At 38.1% G+C, this 25,273-nt stretch overlaps 2 protein-coding genes across 2 annotated transcripts in view; both read left to right on the top strand.

Annotated features, from left to right (window-relative positions):
• Positions 1 to 594: 594 nt before the first annotated feature.
• LOC101900105 (dolichyl-phosphate beta-glucosyltransferase) lies at positions 595 to 4,713 on the top strand. The gene is made up of 6 exons (XM_005187711.4): positions 595 to 826; positions 916 to 1,090; positions 1,278 to 1,483; positions 3,772 to 3,959; positions 4,027 to 4,164; positions 4,237 to 4,713. The coding sequence occupies exons 1-6, from the start codon at positions 755 to 757 to the stop codon at positions 4,442 to 4,444; spliced, it is 987 nt and encodes a 328-aa protein (XP_005187768.1). The 5' UTR covers positions 595 to 754; the 3' UTR covers positions 4,445 to 4,713.
• A 1,786-nt stretch (positions 4,714 to 6,499) lies between these two features.
• Positions 6,500 to 25,273, top strand: part of LOC101894472 (tyrosine-protein kinase Btk29A) — a 347,714-nt gene continuing 328,940 nt past the window's right edge. The window contains exons 1-2 of the mRNA XM_059124741.1: positions 6,500 to 6,955; positions 22,256 to 22,737. Coding sequence (XP_058980724.1) covers positions 22,477 to 22,737 — 261 coding nt within the window. The 5' untranslated portion in view covers positions 6,500 to 6,955; positions 22,256 to 22,476. The remainder of the gene's footprint in view (positions 6,956 to 22,255; positions 22,738 to 25,273) is intronic.

The following is a 25,273-nucleotide window of genomic DNA, read 5'->3' as shown; positions in this document are numbered from 1 at the left end:
CAACATTTGCATGAAATAATATTCAAACATTAAATTATTGTTCTGTTCCAGAACTCCAAAACTAAACAATTTTTTCTTACGATATCGAAAATAAATGGAAAATTTGTAAATTGTTGCAATTTCTGGAACAGAGCCCATATGGACCGTACTACCATTTAAAATAAAGATTTCATGCATTTTTCTGAAATTTTTGTGTTTTTAAATTCGGAAATGTTGTAAATGTATGTTTTTAAATAGCTCACCTTATGTTAATTTTGTCATTCCGTTTGTAACATCTTGAGAGTATTTTAACTTTAAAAATGAACCCGGTAATAGTGTTTGTTTGTAAGCGTTCTGTAAGTTTTGCAAGATTGCTTAAGGCTTTGTTCGCCATTTTCTGGCAACTCTTTTTGTTTTTTTTTTTTTTACAAAAATATTAATAACAACAGACAATAATAAAAACAAACTGCATAAATGCAAGAGGCAAGTTCTAAATAGAACAATCAAAATTGTCGCAAGTAAAATCGGCTAGTCTAAATCATGTGTATATATAGCTAAATCGATATTCCCTTTTAAAATAACGCATCGATGCTATCGGCACCGCCATCGATTTTTTTGCCATCTCTAATTCAAGTGATAAGACCAATTGATGAGTGGAAACATCAAAATTTTAATTTTTCTCCATCAAAAAAATACGTGGCGATCGAATAAAATAATAACTATAAAAAGAAAATAATGACATTTAATTGAAGGTGTATACAGTATTAGAATAAAGATGGCATTTTTAGAATATTTACAATTAATAGCATTCTTTGGATCGGCTATATTTACGGTTCTGTTGATATCGGTAGGTTTCACGGCTGTTGCTCTGACCGCACCTTCACCCTGTTTACCAGTATAGAAGCCGGTAGAGATAATCCTTCTATTCTCTTGTAGCTTGTAATCATACAAAAGTCTGTGACCACACCATTGCCTGTGATTAAACGCCACAAACAAGAGAAGACATTCTTGGATCCGAACATCTTGAAAAACATTGAATTCCCAAGCATAGAAGATGAGCCAAGTGTGGATTTGAGTGTTATTGTTCCCGCCTACAATGAGGAGGAGAGAAGTAAGTGTATATATATGGACAGATTTTAAAGTCTCATGGCAAGGTCAATGAAGTTTGTAAATACGATAAGTTCGTCAACAAACGAGGAAACTCGTCCCAATGAAACAAGAATATCCTTTGCTATCTAAGGAAGACATGTTTGTCTGTAAAAGACGGAATTCTATAATATTTCATGTATTTGTTGCAGTGCCATCAATGTTAGATGAATGCCTGGAGTACTTGGAAAATAAATCAAAATCAGCCAATTTTACATATGAAGTAATCGTGGTCAGTGATGGTAGTTCAGATGGCACGGTGGCGCTTGCATTGAAATACTCGAAAAAATACACCGCCGAGAAAGTCCGTGTATTGGAGTTGATTGAGAATCGTGGAAAAGGTGGTGCTGTAAGATTGGTAAGTTGGAGATTTATACCTAACGCAATGAATGGCGGGTAATATGGTTTGTTTCATACAAATCATCTAAACATATTCTATTGAGACTTTATCTGAGGTGTTTTAGGATTCTGTGAACGTCAGTTCGAATATTTTAAAAAACTAGTCATTCATACGCATTTTGTGGGTATCATCCGATATAATATCATCATAGCTTGCTGCGATTTGATTTCGTTTATTCTAGGTATTGTTAAATGCATGCCAAAGTATCGATTTAAATGATTTTTATATTTCATTAAAGACCGACAGTAGTTTTAAACATTTTATATTCTTACAAAATAATTCATCGAAAAACTTAATTTCGTACACAACCGTGAATGATAAAAATTGTGTTGGGCTTGTCAATTTGTTGTTGGCCAACATGTAGATAACGCTCAGTTAAGTTTGATAAAAATTTTCTTGGAAAACTGGTCTAATTTATTTTTAATTTCTAGGTCACTCATGTCTATGGGAAAACGATCAAAAATGTTAGTGCCAAAAATGGATATGACAAGCGCTAGAAGACTTCTTATTCAAAATTTAAAGACATTTTTGAAGACCTGAGGGGCTATAAACATAATTCTTTATATCTTCAGTCATATGATTACATTTGCCAAATCGTGCCCCATCGAAATAACTGTTTTAAACCCTATGTCTCTTTGGGCCAAATCCGTTTCAGGACATTCGGAGTCGAGCTAGTGGTTTCCGTCAGTCTATCTGGCTGGTAAGCATGATAACTATCGCAAGGGCTATACGATTCGGTCCATATACGAAATGGACAATATTGGTCCACTCCTTCTGGCATCTCCCACACAAAATAATTTACCTCATAAAAGAGGAAGAATCATTTAATTTTGTTCCAATTTTGCAAATCCAAATATTTTTTAGTGCAAAGTTAGGTGCCACTCCTCTGCCACCTCCTCTAAAAAGATTCAAAATTTTGAATAACTAAAGTGCTAATAAAATGTGAAAATACCTCCCAATGTTTCTTGAAAAAGATCTCCTTGTGCCTCCCACACAAAGGGGTCAACATTTTGAATAACCAAAACGCTCATCGAATGCGAAATAAGAATCATATTCTGGTCAAATTTCACACATCCGAATTTTTCCACCAACACAAGATCTGTTGTGAAAGTAGGTATACAGGGTGAGATGAAGAAACTGCAACAAAGTGAAATGCCATATTTTTTACATTTTTTTTTAATTTTATTAAATGAAAGCAAAAAAGGTCGGAAATAGCATCAAATTTTAGAATAAGTTTAGATTTGTTCGAATTGGTCACCTTCGGCACGAATTGTGGCCTTCAAACGGGCAATGAAACCGTCACACGCTTCCCGAATAATGCTCTGCGACACTTTGGAATTTTTTAGTGCCAACCTTGCTTTCCAAAATACTCCAGACACAAGAGTCCAACGGATTGGTATCCAGAGATTTTTGGTGGCCATTGTGCACTGGAAATGAAGCGAGGAACCTCATTTTGTAACCATTCTTGGCTTTAATACATTCTCCAGAATATTTTCGCGATAATATACGGCATTTATTCAGATGCCTAGATGTATGTCGATTAATACGAATGGAGAGCGACCATCGGCTGTTATGGCTGGCCGGCTGTTAAACTAATGTTTTCTCATCGGAAAAACCCAAATTCAACAGTTCATCACTTTTGGCCAAGCGAAACAACTCTTTAGCTCTTTTGAGTCTAGTTTCTTTCTGTTGCGGTGTAAGTTCTTGCACTTTTTGGAATGGCTTTATCCCGAGCTCATTTTTCAATATTTGCCGAATAGAATTTTGCGATATGTTCAGCTCACGAACCATTTTTTGGTCACTGCGACGCGGGTTTCGATCAAGACGCTTCTTTACTTTTCGAATCATTTCTGCTAATGTTGCAGTTTTCTTCCGCCCACTTCCTTGACCAGTATCACGGCAACGAGTGATGGTACGAGATTTATTCACATATAAATGTTGGAGTGGTTTTCCAGCCAAATATAAAGAAATCACACTATCACGCTTAAATTCCATCACGAATAACTATTTTTCTGGAAAACTCTCACCAAAATGCTTTTGTACGCTTGTTAACAATATAATGAGCTGTCACTGGAATAATTTTAACAGATGTCGGACGAGTAGCTTAGAAATGACAGCAGTCTGAAGTTGGTTGCAGTTTTTTCATCTCACCCTGTATATAAAGAGGTTTAGGGATCTCATTAATTCAATACTAATATGCCTTTAATACTTCCAAAATTTAGTAACAATTTCCTTTTTTCATTTAGGGTATGCTAAGTGCTCGTGGTCGTAATCTGCTTTTTGCCGATGCTGATGGTGCAACAACATTCTCTGATTTGGATAAACTAACGGAAGCTCTGGCAGCCATCAACAAGGATTGGACAGAGGATGCTGTTGTGATAGGTTCACGAGCACATTTGGAACAGGAAGCCATTGCCACAAGAAGTGCCTTTAGGTAGCCTATATACAAGTCATATCACAACATGTATTAACAAATGAAATTTCTATTTTCATTTTTTCAGAACATTCTTAATGCATGGTTTTCATTTTCTGGTATGGTTATTTGCTGTACGTTCACTAAGAGACACACAATGTGGTTTTAAGCTTCTAACACGGTCGGCGGCTAGAAAACTTTTTCGCATTATGCATGTGGAAAGATGGTAGGAAGTTTCTCTTATCAGTTTTATTTACTATAATTTAAAACTTTTGATTTTCTTTTTTTTTTTTTGCAGGGCATTTGATGTTGAACTCTTGTATCTCGTTGAACGTTTAAACATTCCAGTACGCGAAGTTGCCGTCAAATGGCAAGAAATCGAGGGCTCTAAATTAACCCCATTCTGGTCGTGGATACAAATGGGTGTTGATTTATTTTTAATTTGGTTCCGTTACACAATTGGTGCTTGGCAAATTGTAGATACTACCAAAGCCCATTCAGAATAATCTCCAAGAGTTTTTTCTCCTTCCTATACCTAATTACAAATACATATTTTTACGCACCCCTTGAATGTCTTAGTTTTGTAATTCGAAGAAGCAAGAAAAAAACTATTTTTACAATTGCAATGCAATTATATTTAAGTTCGTTTTTTTACTTCTACCAAAAAAAGAGTATGTTTTGATTTAATTTACATATTTAGAACTACGCATAGATAAGAATATTCTACCATGGATAAGAGAAAATATTGAACATTGCAATAAAAGCTTTTACATTTTGAATTTGGGTGAAATGCAGAAGCGTGTTTGGGGCTTATATCCCGAGGAGGGCATTTTTCAAAAATTCGCATACATTGTACATTAAAGCACCATGATTTACTACAACTTAAAAATTGATCACTACGTTTTCGGCACAGTTGTTACAAATTTGCAATAACTTCAAATCCATTTTTTATTCCCTGTAAACACACACCATATGTGAACTTTTCAAAAATACCTTTCCATCTCTGCACAATAAATCATAATTATTCCCTTGGATTTCGATTAAAAATTTAGAATACTTACATAGGTAGGCTTAAGGAATCTTCCTCCTTTACGCTTTACTCCAGACCGTGGAGATATTTTGAAAGATGTTGTATAGAAAATCTAATCAGAAAAGCAAACACAAGTGTTTCCTATGTCGATGAGGATGTAATTCAAAATTGTCTCTCGTTCAGACATAAATTTAATTTTTAGAGATAGATCAAATCGGTAAAATATTTCAACAAACTTATAATTTGTGGTTCCGAGCCTCCGATTATATCGTTGGCATTCATTGCCATTGTTTGAGGTTATATGAAGTCGATGGTTTATCTAGTGGTGCCTTCGGGTGGTTAGTTCCAATCGATAATGGAATTATGTTAGTAATTCCGAGACACTACTTATCTTTTAAAGACAGTTCATATACCTAGATGCCACTTTCAGCGATCAAATTTCTGGTTGATTAAATTGCACGATTGAATTCAAATATATTCGAGATCTTTTTGATGATGAAAGCTGTCTCCAAAGGGTTAAATTAATTAATAGGTGTGACTGCTAAATTTTAAAAATTCTACTCTAAAATTGGTATTGCAAGGTGTTACTGAAAGTCTGTTAACAATAAAGTTCTGCAAAAGAGAGCGGTTCGAAGGAGAAATTATGACAGTTCTTTTAATGTGCGTTAGGAACATTTTTGTCGGACAAATTTCTTTTTGCAATCACTTACATCTCATGTTCTCCTTCCATTGATTTATAGTTGGGGAGGACATTTTAATTATCTTTATTTTAAAATTACAAGCCTATTCAAGTACAAATAACAAATTCAGTCAGTCTTCGATTAGGGATGCTTTGATGAACTGAACAATCTACTTTTAAACTTTTCGATTTCCCCTATTGGAAAAATAGTCACTTCGATAACATGAAATAATCGATTGATCGATCAAACAAAAGTTGACTTCCACGTCCCTAATTAAGCCAGACTTCGATAGTAGTGATTTAAAGATTTAAAGGAAGGAAATTAGGATAGTTTTTTTTCGGAAAAAATTGGCAGTAAATTCGCGGTTTTTTATATAAAATTACAAAAACGACTTAAAAATGAATGACAATGTGTTTAAAAAAAGTGAAAATAAATTAAATTCATTAGAAAAAGAATACAAATTGTTTGTCAATTGAAGTTTGGCCACAAAAATTCCTCCTCAAGGAATACCAACCAACCAACAAAACAGGCAAGGCAACATCAATAACAATAACAACAACATATCATCACCAAAAAAACAGAAACAAGAATCAATCCAATAAGACAAAGCAACAAGTAAACGCGTCGCGTCGGCGTATCTCGTATTGTTACTATGTATGTGCGTGCGTGTGTTTTTTAATTCGTCGGTTGTTTATAAGCGAAAAAGAAACGTAACAAGAACAACAATAAAAGGCATTTTAATTCCAAGAATATATTGAACCAGCAAAAAATGAATAAAAGAATAAACGCATCGGGTTAAGTGCGTGTGTGATATACCTACAGTAAATCATAATACATAGTTTAAATTTATTTAAATTGATTCAAGCAATTCCTGCCGCAGAGGCTGCAGCGAAAGAAATCTTATTTGATTGTGACCGTGTGTGTGTGTGCTTGTGTTATCTCCTTTGGAAATTGAAAGTACCGACAGTTTTTTTGTTTTCTTTTTCGATTTGTTTGTGTGGTTCTCTATTGTAATCAAGCGAAACAATAACAAAAACTTACAATTGAACTCCGTGGTGATTACTCTCTCTGCTGCAGAGCTGCAGGCGTCCCTATGCAATTATTTATGTGAGTGAGAGAGTGAAAGAGAAAAAGAGATTTGATTGGCCTTGCTTTCAATTCTCGCGCCCTTTTAATTAATTAAGACATTGTTTTGATTTAATTTTGTGTTTACTTGGGGCGCTTTTGTTTATTTTCACATAATAAACAATGCAAAAATCAATTGGATAATGGAAATTTCGCATATAGCAGTTTGAAATAACAATTAGGTAAGTAAAGGGCTCATTTGCCAATGATTGGTTTGAAGGTTTTGATTTTGTTTGATGTTAAAAGTAGTGACTCATAATTGAAATGATTTTATGCTGATGTTTTAATTTTATTGGTGTTGTTGTATTTGGTTTGGTTGTACGTCTTACCATTTATGGCCAACGCTCTTGTGTTGTGTGTGATATTTGGATGGTCATTGCTGTTTTTATGCTGACCACAACACAACAAAAAAACATTTAAAATATCCATACGTTTATATCAACCCGCCCATGCTGTTTGATTGGTGTTACTGAACTCTTCTTTGCTGACGAATTTTAAATTATTTCTTTTTTGCGTACCTTTTACCATGTGTAATAGGCGGCATTGTCAGTTTATCATTCGATGTGTGGCATACAAGCTGAAGAAAGGTATTGACAAGATAATATCATAATTACCTCTAATTTTTTTTAAATTTTTTTAGGCAGGTTTTCGATTTTTTCTTCTTTTCCGACTTTACGGAAATTTGAAACGCGGATCTGGATAAAAATGAACCCCTGGTTGGACATATTTAAAAATTTATATCTAACAAACGATTATCAGTTCTGGAGTTATAGTGAAATAATTGGGCTTTAACCCAGCGAAGTTGCGCCCACTAAGGCAGATCGCACTGATAACGTTATTTAAACTCGTAAAATCAATTCTATTCAGTTCATAGCCACCGATACTGATGTAAGGAAAATCTGTTCTCCAAAATGTGATCAATATGACCCAAAAAAGTATGAAAGTTAGAAAAACTTCGCGATGGACGTACCGTAGAAGAGAAGATTTCAAGGCTAGGATGAAGATCACCAAAAATTTAGAAAAAGTCTAGCATTCTGTAATTATTGAATGACAACTGTGACTGCATCAGTATGAATGCTACGCAGACTGTCTGATAGGGATCTAGATCTAGATGCTCTCTCTTATAGCGTTACACCTCCCTTTCTTTGTCGTGTATGCCCTTCCTGATACTCCTACTTGGAAGGTTTTATCTATCACATGAGGGTTTGGGCGACTCCCACGATAACAATCAAGCAGGTATTGCAAGGAAAGCATATGGTTATGCTGACATGGTCGACTGGTCTTATGAGGAGGTACCCTGCCGCAGTTCTCAGGGCAGCATTATGTCAGGTCTTGATATTTTTCCACTGTGTAGCACATGTATTCGCAGACCTCACTGTGTATGTAAAGGTGACCACAGACCGACCTATCGCATTATAAGAGGTCAACAAGGTCTCCTTGTCCGCCGTCCCCAAAATACATACACACATTTCATTTTGGCGCAGATAGTTGTGGTTTCCATGGAAGACTTTAACATACTTTCGAATGTGACCTGGGTAGTTTGTGGTCAAAATTAACTGTGAATGGCCACACATTATGTGTGATAATGGACTGGGATTGAGAGGCGAGTTCAGTGAACATTTTTGGTCTGTTGCAAAAATTTTTACTACGATAACCGACTTTCCCTTTGTGATATCGAAAAAAATTGCAATACTAGTAGATTCTTGCAGGTTCTAGAACAGGCCATTTATTTCATGTTCGGGACCTATTAAATGGCACCCCAGATCGTGCGATTTAACACCTTTCTGCTTTTTTTGTTGGGCTTTGTTAAGGCTCATCTCTAAAGGGACGAGCCCCCTTAAATTGATTCGGACAGAAGACAACATTAAAACATTTATTGGTGAGATTCCGGCTGAAATGTTGGAAAGATATACCACAATTGGACTAATCGGATGGATCATTTGAAGCGAAATAATCTTCAATCCCACATCAGACTGTTCTATGACAACTGATTGTACCGAAAAAATCATCCTAGTTTCGGCCAGCGTCTGCCATACATATTCAGGTTTGTTTATTTTCTGCAATGGCATCAGCATATTGCGAAATGCCTTCTCCGTATTCTTTTGGTCATTCTGTGTGTAACTCTTCGAAATATTCATAATAGACCCCACGAAGTATATATATTCTGGATCAGCGTAAAATTCTAAGACGATATAACGATGTCCGTCTGTCTGTGTATCTGTCCGCCTGTCTGTTGTAATCACGCTATCTTTCGAACGAATTGAGATAGAAGGCTAAAATTTTGCATATAAGCCTAGTTTACCAGTAGGTAGGTTAATTTCGTAAATGGTCCACGTTTTCGTATAGCCCCCATGCAACGGTACCTCCCGTTATTCGTTATTTTGATGATATCAGCAACATTGTTCATTGGAATTGTTTCAAATTACGTAATGGAAGATCCCAATGGGTACTGCAACCTATGGCAAAAAAATTTGTATGCAGGTTCAGATCTTCGAATAGCCACCATATAATGGTAGCTCCCGATATTCGGTATTTTCGTGATTTTAGCGACATAATTTCCCGGAATTATTAAAATTTGGTATATGAAGTTCGTAATGAATACTACAGCCTATGACAGAAATTTTTGTATGCAGGTCCACGTCTTCGTATAGGCCCCATATTTAATTTTCGTAATGGGTAATACAACTTATGATAAAACATTTCACGTTTTCGTATAGTCCCTGTATAACGGGTTACATTTCAGTTGTTTTTTGTGAATTTTTTTTAAATATTCCAAATGGTGGAGGGTATTAAAATTTCGGCCCGGCCGAACATAGTTGTATGTTTTCTGTTTGGGATCAGCATATCCCGGAATGTCTGCTCCCTGCCGGGATCGATGAAAACCTCGGACCTTCTGCACGATTTGTCAGAACATCATCCATCACAGATCTGTTTCGGTGCGATGTAATGGATGCAAAAAATGGCTGCACTTTAGAAATCGAGTAATCTTGGAACATTAAGTTATATGGACTGTACTATCAATTCGTCCCTTCATAAAAAACGTTTCTCTTAAAAATTCCACCTTTATAACAGAAATAGATACTTCTTTTCTTTGACTACTTATGTGGAAATTTGATGAATATTTTTGTCCTTCTGAAATTATGTTTTTTGGGAGAAATATATAGCTAAATTTTTTGAAAATTACAGATCAATTGTTCCGCTGTAGAGGAAAAAATGAAATGAGACTTTGGCGGTTCTCAAATGAAAGGTGTCTATAAGTGGATTTTCTGGGAGTACCCAAAGTACAGGTTAAGATAAAAAACTACAACAAACGCCATAATTTTTACAATTTTTAGATTTTATTGTGAAAATGTCGGAAATAGCATAACATATCAGAATAAGTTTAGATTTGGTTACCTTTGGCACAAATTATGGCCTTCAAACGGCCAATGAAACCGTCACACGCTGCCCGAATGTTGCTCTGCGGTATTTTGACCCATTCCCGGCGAAGCGCTTGCTTGAGGTGATCGACACTTTGATATTTTTTGTGCCAACCTTGCTTTCTAAAATACTCCAGACACAATAGTCCAACGGTTTGGTATCCGGAGATTTTGGTGTTCATTGTGCGCTGGAAATGAAGCGAGGAACCTGATTTTGTAACCATTATTGGGTTACGCGTCCTTATTGCGATGGTGCTGAGTCCTGTTGGAACGTCCAAGGTCTGCGGACAAAATGTTTGCGTGCCCAAGGCTTTAATACACCCTCCATAGTATTTTCGCGATAATATTCGGCATTTATTCTGATGCCACGGTCGATTAATACGAGCGGAGAGCGATTATAGGCTATTATGACAGCCCACACCATCACCATGGCCGGCGCTTGAGTTCTAGTGGCCAACCGAAGGTGCACATTTTCAGCTGACCTCTTTGGCAAGTAAACACGTTTATTTTGTTTGGTTACAAACTGCTGGACAATGAATGTTTTCTTACTGGAACGGAGGAAACCAAATTCGGCAGTTCACCAATGGAATTTCAATGGCTTTTTACCCCGAGCTCATTTTTCAATATTTGCCGAATGGTATATTGCGATATTTTCAGCTCACGAGTCATTTTTCGGCCACTGCGACGCGGGTTTTGATCAAGTCGTTTCTTTACTTTTCGAACCATTTCTGCTGATGTTGCTGTTTTCTTCTGTCCACTTTCTTGACGTCGGGCTACGCTACCAGTATCATGGTAACGAGCGATGGTACGAGACACAAAAGATTTATTTACATTTAAATGGTGGATTGCTCTAACGATAGCCACTTGTGGTTTTCCAGCCAAATATAAAGAAATCACACTATCACACTTGAATTCCATCACGAATAACTTTTTTTCTGGAAAATTCTCCATAAAATGCTTTTGTACGATTGTAAACAATATAATGAGCTGTCACTGGAATAATTTTAACGCCTGTTGGACGAGCGGCTTAGAATGACAGCAGTCTGAAGATGGTTGCGGGTTTTTCATCTCACCCTGTAATGTAGGGTATAATACAGTCTTCCCCGCCTAGTTGTGATCCTTCTTAATGGCTTACCTCCAAGATAATTGTTTGTCCTTAACATATCATTCTCGCCATCAACTGGAATGGCTTTTGATCGATAATTTTGATTTTTTCCTGCCAATCAACAATTTTTACATTTTGAATAACTGGAGAGGGGAATTCAAAGTAGTCGTTGTTGTTTTTAATTGTTTATGTTTGTTGTTAGCTATAATAAAATGTTAGCAAATCAATCAAATAATAATTGATGGAATACATTGTATAACAATTACTTAATTAAATTTTTTGTTTGTATAGTTTTCTTCAATTCGATATTCGATACTGTAGCCAGCATTGAATGTACATTAATAGACTACAATAGCTACAATACGCTATTGACGAAAAAAATAATAAACGACAATTATTTTGCAGTGAAAGTTAAAATTTTGATATGACGAAAAATGTTGGAGCAAGAGATGTATGGCATGGGAGGACCATGGAGAAGATAATAGCAATGACAATTATTAATAGAATGTAATAAATATTTGTGCACAAAATTTGGTCTAGTTAAAATATTGAAAAATTCTAGGCAATACCCCAGATCCATTGTCTTCCTTTAGTTACATTTTGATTTATTTCAATGTGTTCTCTTTTGTATAAACATTTTCGGCTTAGATTAAACAAAATATGAAGAATTTTTTAAGCAACATTCAATTATGTTTATGCTTCCAAATTTTGTCCGGAAATTCCAACAAAAAGCAGCCAACGAAATATTTAATGCATTTTTATTTCTTTTTTGAAAAAATCTTGAATTTTGCCATGAAACTAGTTTCGCTACAAGTTGAGTGGTTAAGTTCAATACTGAACTTTTCTGCCATTGTTTTCGTAACATGAAACAAAAGTCTATGCAAAAATATATAAACATTTTTTGTTGCTCACCGAAAAGAAAATAAAAGAACAGAACTAGAAAAAAATGATAAAGTGCAGTAAAACCCCGCTTAAATGAAAAGCAACTAAAAAAAAGAGTTTTTTTTTGTAAAGATTTAATTTAGTTTTTTGATTGCCACGTTGGATAAGGTTGCAATTATGTTCGCCATGAAGTATGACCACAATGCGTCTCAGCTTGTTCGAGGTTTGACTGTAGCAAAATAATGAACATGAAACAGCAGCGATAAAAAGAAATGACAACCGGTTCTTGGGTTATCGGTTCACAGATGCCGAAAGACTTTAATCCAGTGTGGATATCCATGGTAAACTGGGCGAGACCATGCCAAGATAATAAGTTATTGTTAATCTCAAGAATGGATTGTATAAATAACAACAAAAATTAAAAAAAAAAAAAAAAATAAAATAAAATAAACAAAATAAAGAAGAGAAGAGCTTGAGGTCTTCCATTGGCCATGGAAGAGCTTGAGGTCTTTCATTGGCCATAGAAGAGCTTGAGGTCTTCTATTGGCCATAGAAAACCTAGAGGTCTTCTATTGGCCATAAAAAACCTAGAGGTCTTCTATTGGCCATAGAAGACCTAGTGGTCTTCTATTCGCTATAGAAGAGCTTGAGGTCTTCTATTGGGCATAGAAGACCTTGAGGTCTTCCATTGGCCATAGGAGAGCTTGATGTCTTCTATTGGCCAAAGAAGACCTTGAGGTCTTCCATTGGCCATAGAAGAGCTTGAAGTCTTCTATTGCCCATAGAAGAGCTGCAGGTCTTCTATTGCCCATAGAAGAGCTGCAGGTCTTCTATTGCCCATAGAAGAGCTGCAGGTCTTCTATTGCCCATAGAAGAGCTGCAGGTCTTCTATTGCCCATAGAAGAGCTGCAGGTCTTCTATTGCCCATAGAAGAGCTGCAGGTCTTCTATTGCCCATAGAAGAGCTGCAGGTCTTCTATTGCCCATAGAAGAGCTGCAGGTCTTCTATTGCCCATAGAAGAGCTGCAGGTCTTCTATTGCCCATAGAAGAGCTGCAGGTCTTCTATTGCCCATAGAAGAGCTGCAGGTCTTCTATTGCCCATAGAAGAGCTGCAGGTCTTCTATTGCCCATAGAAGAGCTGCAGGTCTTCTATTGCCCATAGAAGAGCTGCAGGTCTTCTATTGCCCATAGAAGAGCTGCAGGTCTTCTATTGCCCATAGAAGAGCTGCAGGTCTTCTATTGCCCATAGAAGAGCTGCAGGTCTTCTATTGCCCATAGAAGAGCTGCAGGTCTTCTATTGCCCATAGAAGAGCTGCAGGTCTTCTATTGCCCATAGAAGAGCTGCAGGTCTTCTATTGCCCATAGAAGAGCTGCAGGTCTTCTAGTGTCCATAGAAGAGCTGCAGGTCTTCTATTGCCCATAGAAGAGCTGCAGGTCTTCTATTGTCCATAGAAGAGCTGCAGGTCTTCTATTGCCCATAGAAGAGCTGCAGGTCTTCTATTGCCCATAGAAGAGCTGGAGGTCTTCTATTGCCCATAGAAGAGCTGGAGGTCTTCTATTGCCCATAGAAGAGCTGGAGGTCTTCTATTGCCCATAGAAGAGCTGGAGGTCTTCTATTGCCCATAGAAGAGCTGGAGGTCTTCTATTGCCCATAGAAGAGCTGGAGGTCTTCTATTGCCCATAGAAGAGCTGGAGGTCTTCTATTGCCCATAGAAGAGCTGGAGGTCTTCTATTGCCCATAGAAGAGCTGGAGGTCTTCTATTGCCCATAGAAGAGCTGGAGGTCTTCTATTGCCCATAGAAGAGCTGGAGGTCTTCTATTGCCCATAGAAGAGCTGGAGGTCTTCTATTGCCCATAGAAGAGCTGGAGGTCTTCTATTGCCCATAGAAGAGCTGGAGGTCTTCTATTGTCCGTAGAAGAGCTGGATGTCTTCTATTGCCCATAGAAGAGCTGGAGGTCTTCTATTGCCCATAGAAGAGCTGGAGGTCTTCTATTGCCCATAGAAGAGCTGGAGGTCTTCTATTGCCCATAGAAGAGCTGGAGGTCTTCTATTGCCCATAGAAGAGCTGGAGGTCTTCTATTGTCCGTAGAAGAGCTGGAGGTCTTCTATTGTCCGTAGAAGAGCTGGAGGTCTTCTATTGTCCGTAGAAGAGCTGGAGGTCTTCTATTGTCCGTAGAAGAGCTGGAGGTCTTCTATTGTCCGTAGAAGAGCTGGAGGTCTTCTATTGTCCGTAGAAGAGCTGGAGGTCTTCTATTGTCCGTAGAAGAGCTGGAGGTCTTCTATTGTCCGTAGAAGAGCTGGAGGTCTTCTATTGTCCGTAGAAGAGCTGGAGGTCTTCTATTGTCCGTAGAAGAGCTGGAGGTCTTCTATTGTCCGTAGAAGAGCTGGAGGTCTTCTATTGTCCGTAGAAGAGCTGGAGGTCTTCTATTGTCCGTAGAAGAGCTGGAGGTCTTCTATCGTCCATAGAAGAGCTTGAGGTCTTCTATCGTCCATAGAAGAGCTTGAGGTCTTCTATCGTCCATAGAAGAGCTTGAGGTCTTCTATCGTCCATAGAAGAGCTTGAGGTCTTCTATCGTCCATAGAAGAGCTTGAGGTCTTCTATCGTCCATAGAAGAGCTGGGGGTTCTTACATGGGCTCTTTAAAATCTGGAGGTCTTCTATGGCCTCCATAATGCCTGGATGTTTACAATATACCTTAGAAGACTATGCGGTCTTTTATTGCCCTTTGAAGATCTCTAAGATCTTGTATCGAAACCTTGTGCCACATTCTCCGTATCATCATCACCCATCCAATTGTTGTTGTTGTGAACTAACTGCATAATTCACTCTCTGCCATGTAATTAACACTCATGCCCAATTAAACGCTAGTTTATTAGCGAATCTTTGTAATTTATTTTATCGGAAATGAAACGAACTGGAGACTGAAGTCTGTCCGTCATTTAGTAGTAGTAGCTACACCAACAATGGGTCATCTCATGTCTCTACTAATTTTTCAAAAGAGGGAAAGAAGGGAGGTGGCGCTCTCAAAACAATGCACTTTTGAGCTTGACTCGGCATTTGTTGGAAATGGAAAATAACCGAATCACTTTTATGTATCGGATTTCATTCGTGACAAATTAATTTTAATGAACAACTGATAACAAAAATATTTTCACGGTTACAATAATAGGTGGTCATGTAATTGTCGTATCTAATTACAATTGTAAATTATTTAATGATACGAACATACGAAGTTAAAAAAAAAACTATTTTCGATGAAAATTTAAATGGGTTTCCTGATGATTTTCCATCCAAGATATTTGTATCCATCCAAGATATTTGTATGCTATTTAGAATATTTTGTCAAAAATTACTAAAGGCTCATTATAGTAGACTCGTCTGCGTCTGTAAAAATTTTGAAATTGTTATCGACAATTTACAAATGCCATTTTTTGCCATCTTCATTGCTGGATTTGCATTGTAGGAACTCAAATGGCACATGTTGTAATGCACCGATGATGCATTACTCCAACACAAATGTGAAACAAATAATGAGAACGCAAGAGTAATGAACGCAACATGTCGCCTATATGACACAAAGAACATATTTATACACTGGGAAAATTTTAAATCTTTCAAAGACAATAGAAGGACCTATAGGCACTCTATAGACAATAGAAGACCTATAGGTCCCCTATGGATAATATAAGACATAGAGGATATTAGATGATCTATAGGTCGTCTATGGACAATAGAAGACCTATAGGTCCTCTATGGACAATAGAAGCCCTCAGGGTCAATAGAAGATCTATGGGTCCTCTATGGACAATAGAAGACCTATGAGTTCTCTATGGTCAATAGAAGACCTATAGGTCCTCTATGGTCAATAGAAGACCTATAGGTCCTCTATGGTCAATAGAAGACCTATAGGTCCTCTATAGACAATAGAAGACCTATGGGTCCTCTATGGACAACAGAAGACCTATGGGTCCTCTATAGACAATGGAAGACCAATGGGTCCTCTATGGTCAACAGAAGACCTATAGGTCCTCTATGGATAATAGAAGACCTTAAGATCCTCTATGGCCAACAGAAGACCTATAGTTCCTCTATAGACAATAGAAGACCTATGGGTCCTCTATGGACAATAGAAGACCTATAGGTTCTCTATGGACAATTAAAGATCTATAAGTCCTATAGGACCTCTATGGATAATAGAAGACCTATGGGTCCTCTATGGTCAAGAGAAGACCTATAGGTCCTCTATGCTCGATAGAAGACCTATAGGTCCTCTATGCTCGATAGAAGACCTATAGGTCCTCTATGCTCGATAGAAGACCTATAGGACCTCTATAAGCAATAGAAAACCTGTACGTCCGCTATAGGCAATTGAAGACCTATAGGTCCTCTACAGGCAATAAATGGCCTATGGGTTCTCTAAAGGCAAGAGAGATGACTATAGACAATAGTCCTAAGGGTCCCCTATGGACAACAGAAGACCTATAGTTCCTCTATGGACAAGAGAAGACCTATAGGTCCTCTATAGACAATAGAAGACCTATGGGTCCTCTATGGACAACAGAAGACCTATAGGACCTCTATGGACAATAGAAGACCTATGGGTCCTCTATAGGCAATAGAAGACCTTGAGGTCCTCTATGGACAATAGAAGACCTACAAATCCTCTATGGACAATAGAAGACTTATAGATCCTCTGTAGACAATGTAAGACCTATAGGTCCTCTATAGACAATAGAAGACCTATGGGTCCTCTATGGACAACAGAAGACCTATGGGTCCTCTATAGACAATGGAAGACCTATGGGTCCTCTATAGGCAATAGAAGACCTATGGCTCCTCTATGGTCAACAGAAGACCTATAGGTCCTCTATGGATAATAGAAGACCTTAAGATCCTCTATGGCCAATAGAAGACCTATAGTTCCTCTATAGACAATAGAAGACCTATGGGTCCTCTATGGACAATAGAAGACCTATAGGTTCTCTATGGACAATTAAAGATCTATAAGTCCTATAGGACCTCTATGGATAATAGAAGACCTATGGGTCCTCTATGGTCAAGAGAAGACCTATAGGTCCTCTATGCTCGATTGAAGACCTATAGGTCCTCTATGCTCGATAGAAGACCTATAGCTCCTCTATGCTCGATAGAAGACCTATAGGACCTCTATGGATAATAGAAGACCTTAAGATCCTCTATGGCCAACAGAAGACCTATAGTTCCTCTATAGACAATAGAAGACCTATGGGTCCTCTATGGACAATAGAAGACCTATAGGTCCTCTATAGATAATCGTTTCCCGCAGCTCTTATATGGACAATAGAAGCCCTCAAGATCTTCTATGGACAATAGAAGCCCACAAGGTCTTCTTTGGACAATAGCAGCTCTCAAGGTCTTCTGTCGAAAATAGAAACTTTCAAGGTCTTTTAAGGACAATAGAAAGTTTCAAGGTCCTCTATGGACAATGGAAGACCCATAGGACCTCTATAGTGAAGATAAGACCTCAAGATCCTCTATAGACAATAGAAACCCCTAAGGACTTCTATGGACAATAGAAGACCTATAGGTCATCTATGGATAATAGAAGACCTTTAAGTCGTCTATGGACAATATAAGACCTATAAATCTTCTATGGACAATAGAAGAGCTATAGTTTCTCTATAGACAATAGGAGACCTATAGGTCTTCTATAGCTCAATAGAAAACCTCTAGGTCCTCTATAGGCAATAGACGACTTAACAATCCTTTATGGACAATAGAAGCCTCCATGGCTCGAAGAAATTGATGGCCCCGCGTCTTCTCTTGATAATGGAAGATCTAGATGTAATATTTTTGCCAGTGTACTAGGCGTCTCTACTTCATAGTACGGATGATAACAAGAAAAAATGTGAACATTATTTCTGCCCGACTGTCTGATATGCCATGAATATTGATTAGCGTGTCTAGATTATTTAACAACTCTAATGTGTAGAAAACAACAACAACAAAACAAAGCAGAACAATGCACTTCAGTCTGAGTTGTAAACAATGGCATTGTAAGAAAACTCACCATTACACCCAGACATGTACGATAGAACATTTAATTTGGAATTATGGAATCTCACAGAGTGAAATACTCGAATCCGGGTATAATTGAAATGCCTTGAATTACTTCAAAGGCTAAATATCGAAGCTTTAATGAGTCTTGGCTACTGGTTCAAAAAATATATTTTTCAAAACCAATCCTTCAAGTGTCTAGTTCAGAGGAGGTAAAACTCAAACTCTTTCGTCGAAACAAATTTGATTTTATGCCTGCTGTGGCCTTTTGAAACTGAAACAGGTGCTGTTGTTACAATTTAAAATAATCCAATCTAAACATAGCTCTCTTCTATTTACAAAATTTATTTTTTCTGATATCAAAAACATTTTTAATTCCTATCGATCTGTCTTCCATTGAATATTTTTGTTATTTTTATTATCAGACACGTTTAAATGGCTGTCCGCCATTTTTTGCATTATTTCTACATCATTGCCAGGCAGCAGTAACTGCCATAGTTTCACTCTTTCCAATTTATCTACAAATAGTTGCCATGACAACTTAAGCGCCACTTATCACATTTGTCTCGTCGATTAAAAGCTTTAATTAATTTGCGTTTAGAAATTGAAACCCCCCTCGATTCAGCGTTGGAGAAATATTTCGTTCTTTTTTCTTGAATTGGAATTTCAATTTGGTTGTCTGGGTAATGCCACAAAAAAAAAAAAAATACTTAATCTGCTCAAGAAAAGAATTTCAACGGTAAACAACATGGTGGCGATTTGAAAGAGCAAGGCTTAAAAATCAGCAGCTTGTTAAAAACGGATCAAACTATGAGGATTGCAAATGGTGGTGGTGGTAGTACAGTGGTGTAAGGCAGCAAGAGAGCTATATAAATGGGTCTTTGGGACTTCTATAGGCAATAGAAGACCTATGGGTCCTCTATAGGCAATGAAAGTCCTATATGTCCTCTATAAACAATAGAATACCTATATATCCTCTATAGGCAATAGAAGACCTATAGGTCCTTCATAGGCGATAGAAGAGAAGTCATTTATGCGCCATAGGAGGCCTATAGCTCCTCTGTGGACAATAGAAGATCTATAGGTCCTCTATTGGCAATAGAAGACCTATAAGTCTTCTATTGACAAGGGAAGACCTCTAGGTCCGCTATAGACAATAGAAGACCTATATGTACTCTGTAGGCAATAGAAGACCTATAGATTCTCTATAGACAATAGAAGACCTGTAGGACGTCTATAGGCAACAGAAGGCCTATAGGTCCTCTATAGGTAATAGAAGACCTATAGGTGCACTATAGGCAAAGGAAAACCTATAGGTCCTCTATGGACATCAGCAGCCCTCAATGTCTTCTATAGGCAATAGAAGACCTATAGGCAATAAAAGAGTTATAGGTCCTCTGTAGGCAATAGAAGACCTATAGGTCCTCTATAGACAAAAGAAACCCTATAGGTCCTCTATAGGCAATATAAGACTTATGGAAACTCTGTAGACAATAGAAGACCTATAGGTCCTCTGTAGGCAATATATGACCTAAAGCTCCTCTGTAGGCAATATATGGCCTATAGGTCCTCTATATGCAATAGAAGATTTATAGGTCCTCTATAGGCAATATTGTTCTTTCTAGGCAATAGAAGGCCTATAGGTCCTCTTTGGACAATAGAAAATCTATATAATCCAATAAGAGACCTTAAGGTCTTTTATGGACAATAGAATAGACAATAGAAGACCTATAGATCCTCTATATCCAATAGGAGATCTCAAAGACTTTTATGTACAGTAGAAGTCCTCATGGTGCTTTATGGAAAATAAAAGCCCTCAGGGTCTTCTATGGACAATAGATGCCCTCAAGGTCTTCTATGGACAATAGAAGCCCTCAAGGTCTTCTATGAACAATAGAAGACCTCATGGTCTTCTATGAACAATAGAAGACCTCATGGTCTTCTATGAACAATAGAAGACCTCAAGATCTTCTATGGACATTAGAAGCCCTCAAGGTCTTCTATGGACAATAGAAGCCCTCAAGGTCTTCTATCGACAATAGAAGTCCTCAAGTTCCTCTATGGACAATAGAAGCCCTCAAGGTCTTCTATGGACAATAGAAGACCTCAAGGTCTTCTATGGACAATAGAAGACCTCAAGGTCTTCTATGGACAATAGAAGACCTCAAGGTCTTCTATGGACAATAGAAGACCTCAAGGTCTTCTATGGACAATAGAAGCCCTCAAGGTCTTCTATGGACAATAGAAGCCCTCAAGGTCTTCTATGGACAATAGAAGCCCTCAAGGTCTTCTATGGACAATAGAAGCCCTGAAGGGGTTCTATGGACAATAGAAGCCCTCAAGGTCTTCTATGGACAATAGAAGCCCTCAAGGTCTTCTATGGACAATAGAAGCCCTCAAGGTCTTCCATGGACAATAGAAGCCCTCAAGGTCTTCTATGGACAATAGAAGCCCTCAAGGTCTTCTATGGACAATAGAGGACCTCAATATCTTCTATGGACAATAGAAGTCCTCAAGTTCTTCTATGGACAATAGAAGCCCTCAAGGTCTTTTATGTACAGTAGAAGCCCTAATGGTGCTTTATGGAAAATAAAATGCCTCATGGTGCTTTATGGAAAATAAAAGCCCTCAAGGTCTTCTATGAACAATAGAAGCCCTGAAGGTCTTCTATGGACAATAGAAGCCTCAAGGTCTTCTAGGGATAATAGAAGCCATGAAGGTCTTTTATGGACAATAGGAGCCCTCAAGGTCTTCTATGGACAATAGAAGGCCTCAAGGTCTTCTACGGATAATAGAAGCCATCAAAGACTTCTATGGACAATAGAAGCCCTCAAGGTCTTCTATGGACATAAGAAGCCCTCAAGGTCTCCTATGGACATAAGAAGCCCTCAAGGTCTTGTATGGACAATAGAAGCCCTCAAGGTCATCTATGGACAATAGAAGCCCTCAAGGTATTTTGTGGACAATGAAGAACTATGGGTCCTCTATAGGCAATTGAAGGCCTATGGGTCCTCTATAGACAATAGAAGACCTATGGGTTACCTATGGACAATAGAAGACCTTTAAGTCTATACTACTCTATAGACATTACGTGTTTCAGTTTTTTAAGAGGGTACATCTTAACGATTTCTTGTTTATAACCACAGTACGAGCAGGCAGATTTTTCATATATCTTTCCGTTGCAAATCTGCATGCTTTGACTTCTGTGTGCACTTTCTACACCATGACAAGAAACCAGAAATAAATACCGACAAAATCTTTGAATATTTACAGTTTCAATCTGTCTTGGTATTGGATCTTTAGACCTGTTTGACGATCATCGTTGGATGACTGGTTGAAATCTTTTGTAAAAACTGAACGTCCTTGACCTGAACAGTCATTTCAACTAGGATAGTCTTCCTATTAATTTTAAAAATTAAAAAAAAACGTTCCTCATGGTCAAGTTTTAAGAAAAGGCAAGCATGCAGATTTTACTCCTCCACATTTCCTCCCCCCTCTAATTTGGATCATTGTTCATGTTTGAGTATTACGAGCAGTCCTAAGACACAAAGAAGATCTTTGATGGTGAAGATGCATATTATACAGTACATATCATACGTCATTAATCAAGTTTTACGATTCGCAAATCATTTGGATCATAAAATCAGAAATTTATTGCAATTAATAATAATAATTAGTATTTAACAATTTTATGGAGATTTCGGAAAATTATTAAAAAACCCACGTTGATAGAACCCTTTGGTCCTTCCAAAAAATCAAGTTCAAGTTTTTGCAGCCTGTTGCGTCTTTCAGCATGTTTTTTTAAAAATCCCCATTTATGGAGCCTTTTCCAAGAATCCAATTTAGTCGCACTTTCTGTAACCCCCCAAAACTGCAAAAAAAATTTAATCTTTATGCCTACTGGAATCCTACAAAAACTCTATATATAGCCCCTTAAAAAGTCAACTCTATAGCAGCTATTTGCCATAAATTATGCAAACCTATTCTAACTATTAAGTCCTTTTTTAAATTACCTAATATTTTTTTCTTGTATTTTCAGCTCAAAGGACTCCCAGCACCCCCCATCCCTGCATTCCAACAAATAAAAATCTCGAAAACTAACTATGTGTACCAGATAGTGTTGGGCTGTCAACAGAAAAACTTTCTTCCAACTTCCGCACACAATATTATCGCACTTTGAAACTCTGCCATAGCGCTCTCACCCCACCCCCTAACAGTAGTCCTTCCTCCCACCACATTGCGGGTAGTCAACTCCGCGCCATGAATCGCTCAACCCACGGCGGCGGCAGCATCAAATCATCATCGTCGTCCAACTCAACGATGACCACCACAATGCGTCTCAGCAAATCCTTTCAAAGTAAAATGGACAAAATGTCCGAACGTCTGTATGACGTTGTCAAAAGTGGTTTTATGATCAAACGGGCCCAAAACAAGAAACGCTTCACACCGGTCAACTATAAGCAACGCTGGTTCGAGTTGACCAAACGGACGCTGTCATATTTCGATGTGGAAAATGTTGAGGTAAGTTTGATGTTAACAAAATTTATGTAGGGAAGGAACAGGGAGTTCGTATTTTATAATTAAATGTGGATCTAATTTCGCTTAACTTAAGGGAGGTGGTTCTATACTGTAGAACCAGAATGCCAGCTATAAAAAGACCTTTGGTCTTCCATAAGAAGATAATTTAGTCTATTCTATGAGAAGAGCTTTTTTGGTCTTCATCTATGAGAAGACCTTCTTGACTTCGTCTATGCGAAGACCTTCTGGCCTCCTTCTATGAGAATAATTTCTGGTCTTCTAAAAGAAGACCTTCGGGTCTTCTACGAGAAGACCTCCCGGGAAGACCTCTGCGTTTTCTACGAGAAGACCTCCAGGTCTTCTATGAGAAGACACAGAGGTCTTCTATGAGAAGACACAGAGGTTTTCTATGAGAAGACACAGAGGACTTCTATGAGAAGACACAGAGGACTTCTATGAGAAGACCTCCGGGACTTCTATGAGAAGACCTCCGGGTCTTCTATGAGGAGACCTCCGAGTCTTCTATGAGGAGACCTCCGAGTCTTCTATGAGAAAACCTCCGGGTCTTCCACGAGAAGACCTACGTATCTGCTAAGAGAAGACCTCTGGGTCTTCTATGAGAAGACTTTCTGATCTTCTTCTAAAAGAAGATCTCCGGGTCTTCTACGAGAAGACCTCCCGGGAAAACTCTGGGTCTTCTACCTCCGGGTGTACTGTGAGAAGACTTCTGGTCTTCTATGAGAAGGCCTCCGAGTCTTCTATGAGGAGACCTCCGAGTCTTCTATGAGAAAACCTACGGGTCTTCCAGGAGAAGACCTACGTATCAGCTAAGAGAAGACCTCTGGGTCTTCTATGGGAAGACCTCTGGGTCTTCTATGAGAAGACTTTCTGATCTTCTTCTAAAAGAAGATCTCCGGGTCTTCTACTTTGATATAGACCAACTTGTGCCAGTTAGGGACCAAGCTGTTGATATGGACCAGCTAGTGCCAGTTGGCGCCCAAGCTGTTGATATAGAATAGCTAGTGCCAGTTGGCGCCAGAGTTGTTGATATAGACTAGATGGTGTCAGTTGGTGCCCAAGCTGTTGATATAGACCAGCTGGTGCCAGTTGGGGCCCAAGCCCCAGCTAGTGCCAGTTGGCGCCCAAGCTGTTGATATAGACTTGCTGTTGACGTGAAAACTCTGGGTCTTCTACCTCCGGGTGTACTGTGAGGAGACATCCGGATCTTCTATGAGAAGACTTCTGGGTCTTCTATGAGAAGACCTTCTGGTCTTCTTCTAGAAGAAGGTCTTCTTCTATAAGAAGACCTTTTTTGGTTTTCTATGAGAAGACCTTCTGTTCTTCTTCTATAAGAAGACTTCTGTTCTTCTTCTATGAGAAGACCTTCTGTTCTTCTTCTATGAGAAGACCTTCTGGTCTTCTTCTATGAGAAGACCTCCTGTCTTCTATGAGAAGACCTTTTGTTTTTCTATGAGAAGACCTTCTCGTCTTCTATAAGGAGAACCTTCTGGCTTTCTATGCGAAGAACCTTCTGGTCTTCTATGAAAAGACCTTCTGGTCTTCTTCTATTAGAAGACCTTTTGGTCTTCTCTGAGAAAAACCTTCAGGTCTTTTCTGAGGAGACATTCTGATCCTCTATGAAAAGACCTGTTGGTTTTCTATAAGGAGACCTTCTGGTCTCCTATTAGAAGACCTGTATGTCTTCTATTCTTGTCTCCTATTAGAAGACCTTCTAGTTTTCTATTTAAAGACCTTCTGGTTGCTGCAAAGGAATTTTCCTCAATTATGTTACAATGGCCTTCATTATATCGAAATAAATTCCAAGCAGAGAACTTTACGCAATTTACGGTCTCGCACATTCCTAGCAACATATTTCATAACGCCCATGAAAGTATGAGCCTTATGGTTGTTGTTGTGTCGTCCCCATTGTTGACAAGTGGAGTCCTTTCATCATTAACATCTGTTTGTTCTACGTTTCCTCTACAACTCCAATGCCCTTTCCAGTATCCAAACCCCTCCAAGCGATCTTCCACAGTTAACCATGTTTTTATATATAGGTACGGTATATAAGTTAACGCTGTTTATATAATTGCCGTATGTGCGTCTTACCCTGTTGTTGTTATTGTTTTCAAATGAATTATATAAAACACCAAGAAGGATAAAGAGAGCGAAAAAAATCCTATTTTCCTCCATAAAGGATAATCATCCGGTGGTGTTCTATTATGATTATTGCGTTGTTTTGTAACACTTCAACGCCGACAGAAAGACACACGCACACCAACAGATATACAATTACATCTGTGCTGTTTTGTTTCCCTCCTCCCCCACTATCCCTTATCTCTGTTGACCATTTTTGGGGTGCGAGGCCATAAATAAATGCTACGCAATTTTTTGCCAAAGATCTAAAACCCCCCCTCTCTCTCTTTGTCTCCTCCCCCTCTACTTTTGTCTACATTTGCCGGTTAATATTTCTCTATTCCAATTTTTCGCCAGAAAAACAAATGCCGCATATGACCAAGAAATATATTTTGCGACTGCT

Source organism: Musca domestica, unplaced genomic scaffold (assembly GCF_030504385.1).
Source record: "Musca domestica strain aabys unplaced genomic scaffold, Musca_domestica.polishedcontigs.V.1.1 3, whole genome shotgun sequence".
Classification (NCBI taxonomy): Eukaryota; Metazoa; Arthropoda; class Insecta; order Diptera; family Muscidae; genus Musca; species Musca domestica.
The sequence above is the reverse complement of the archived record's forward strand: the minus strand, read 5'-3'. Positions and strand labels throughout refer to the sequence as shown.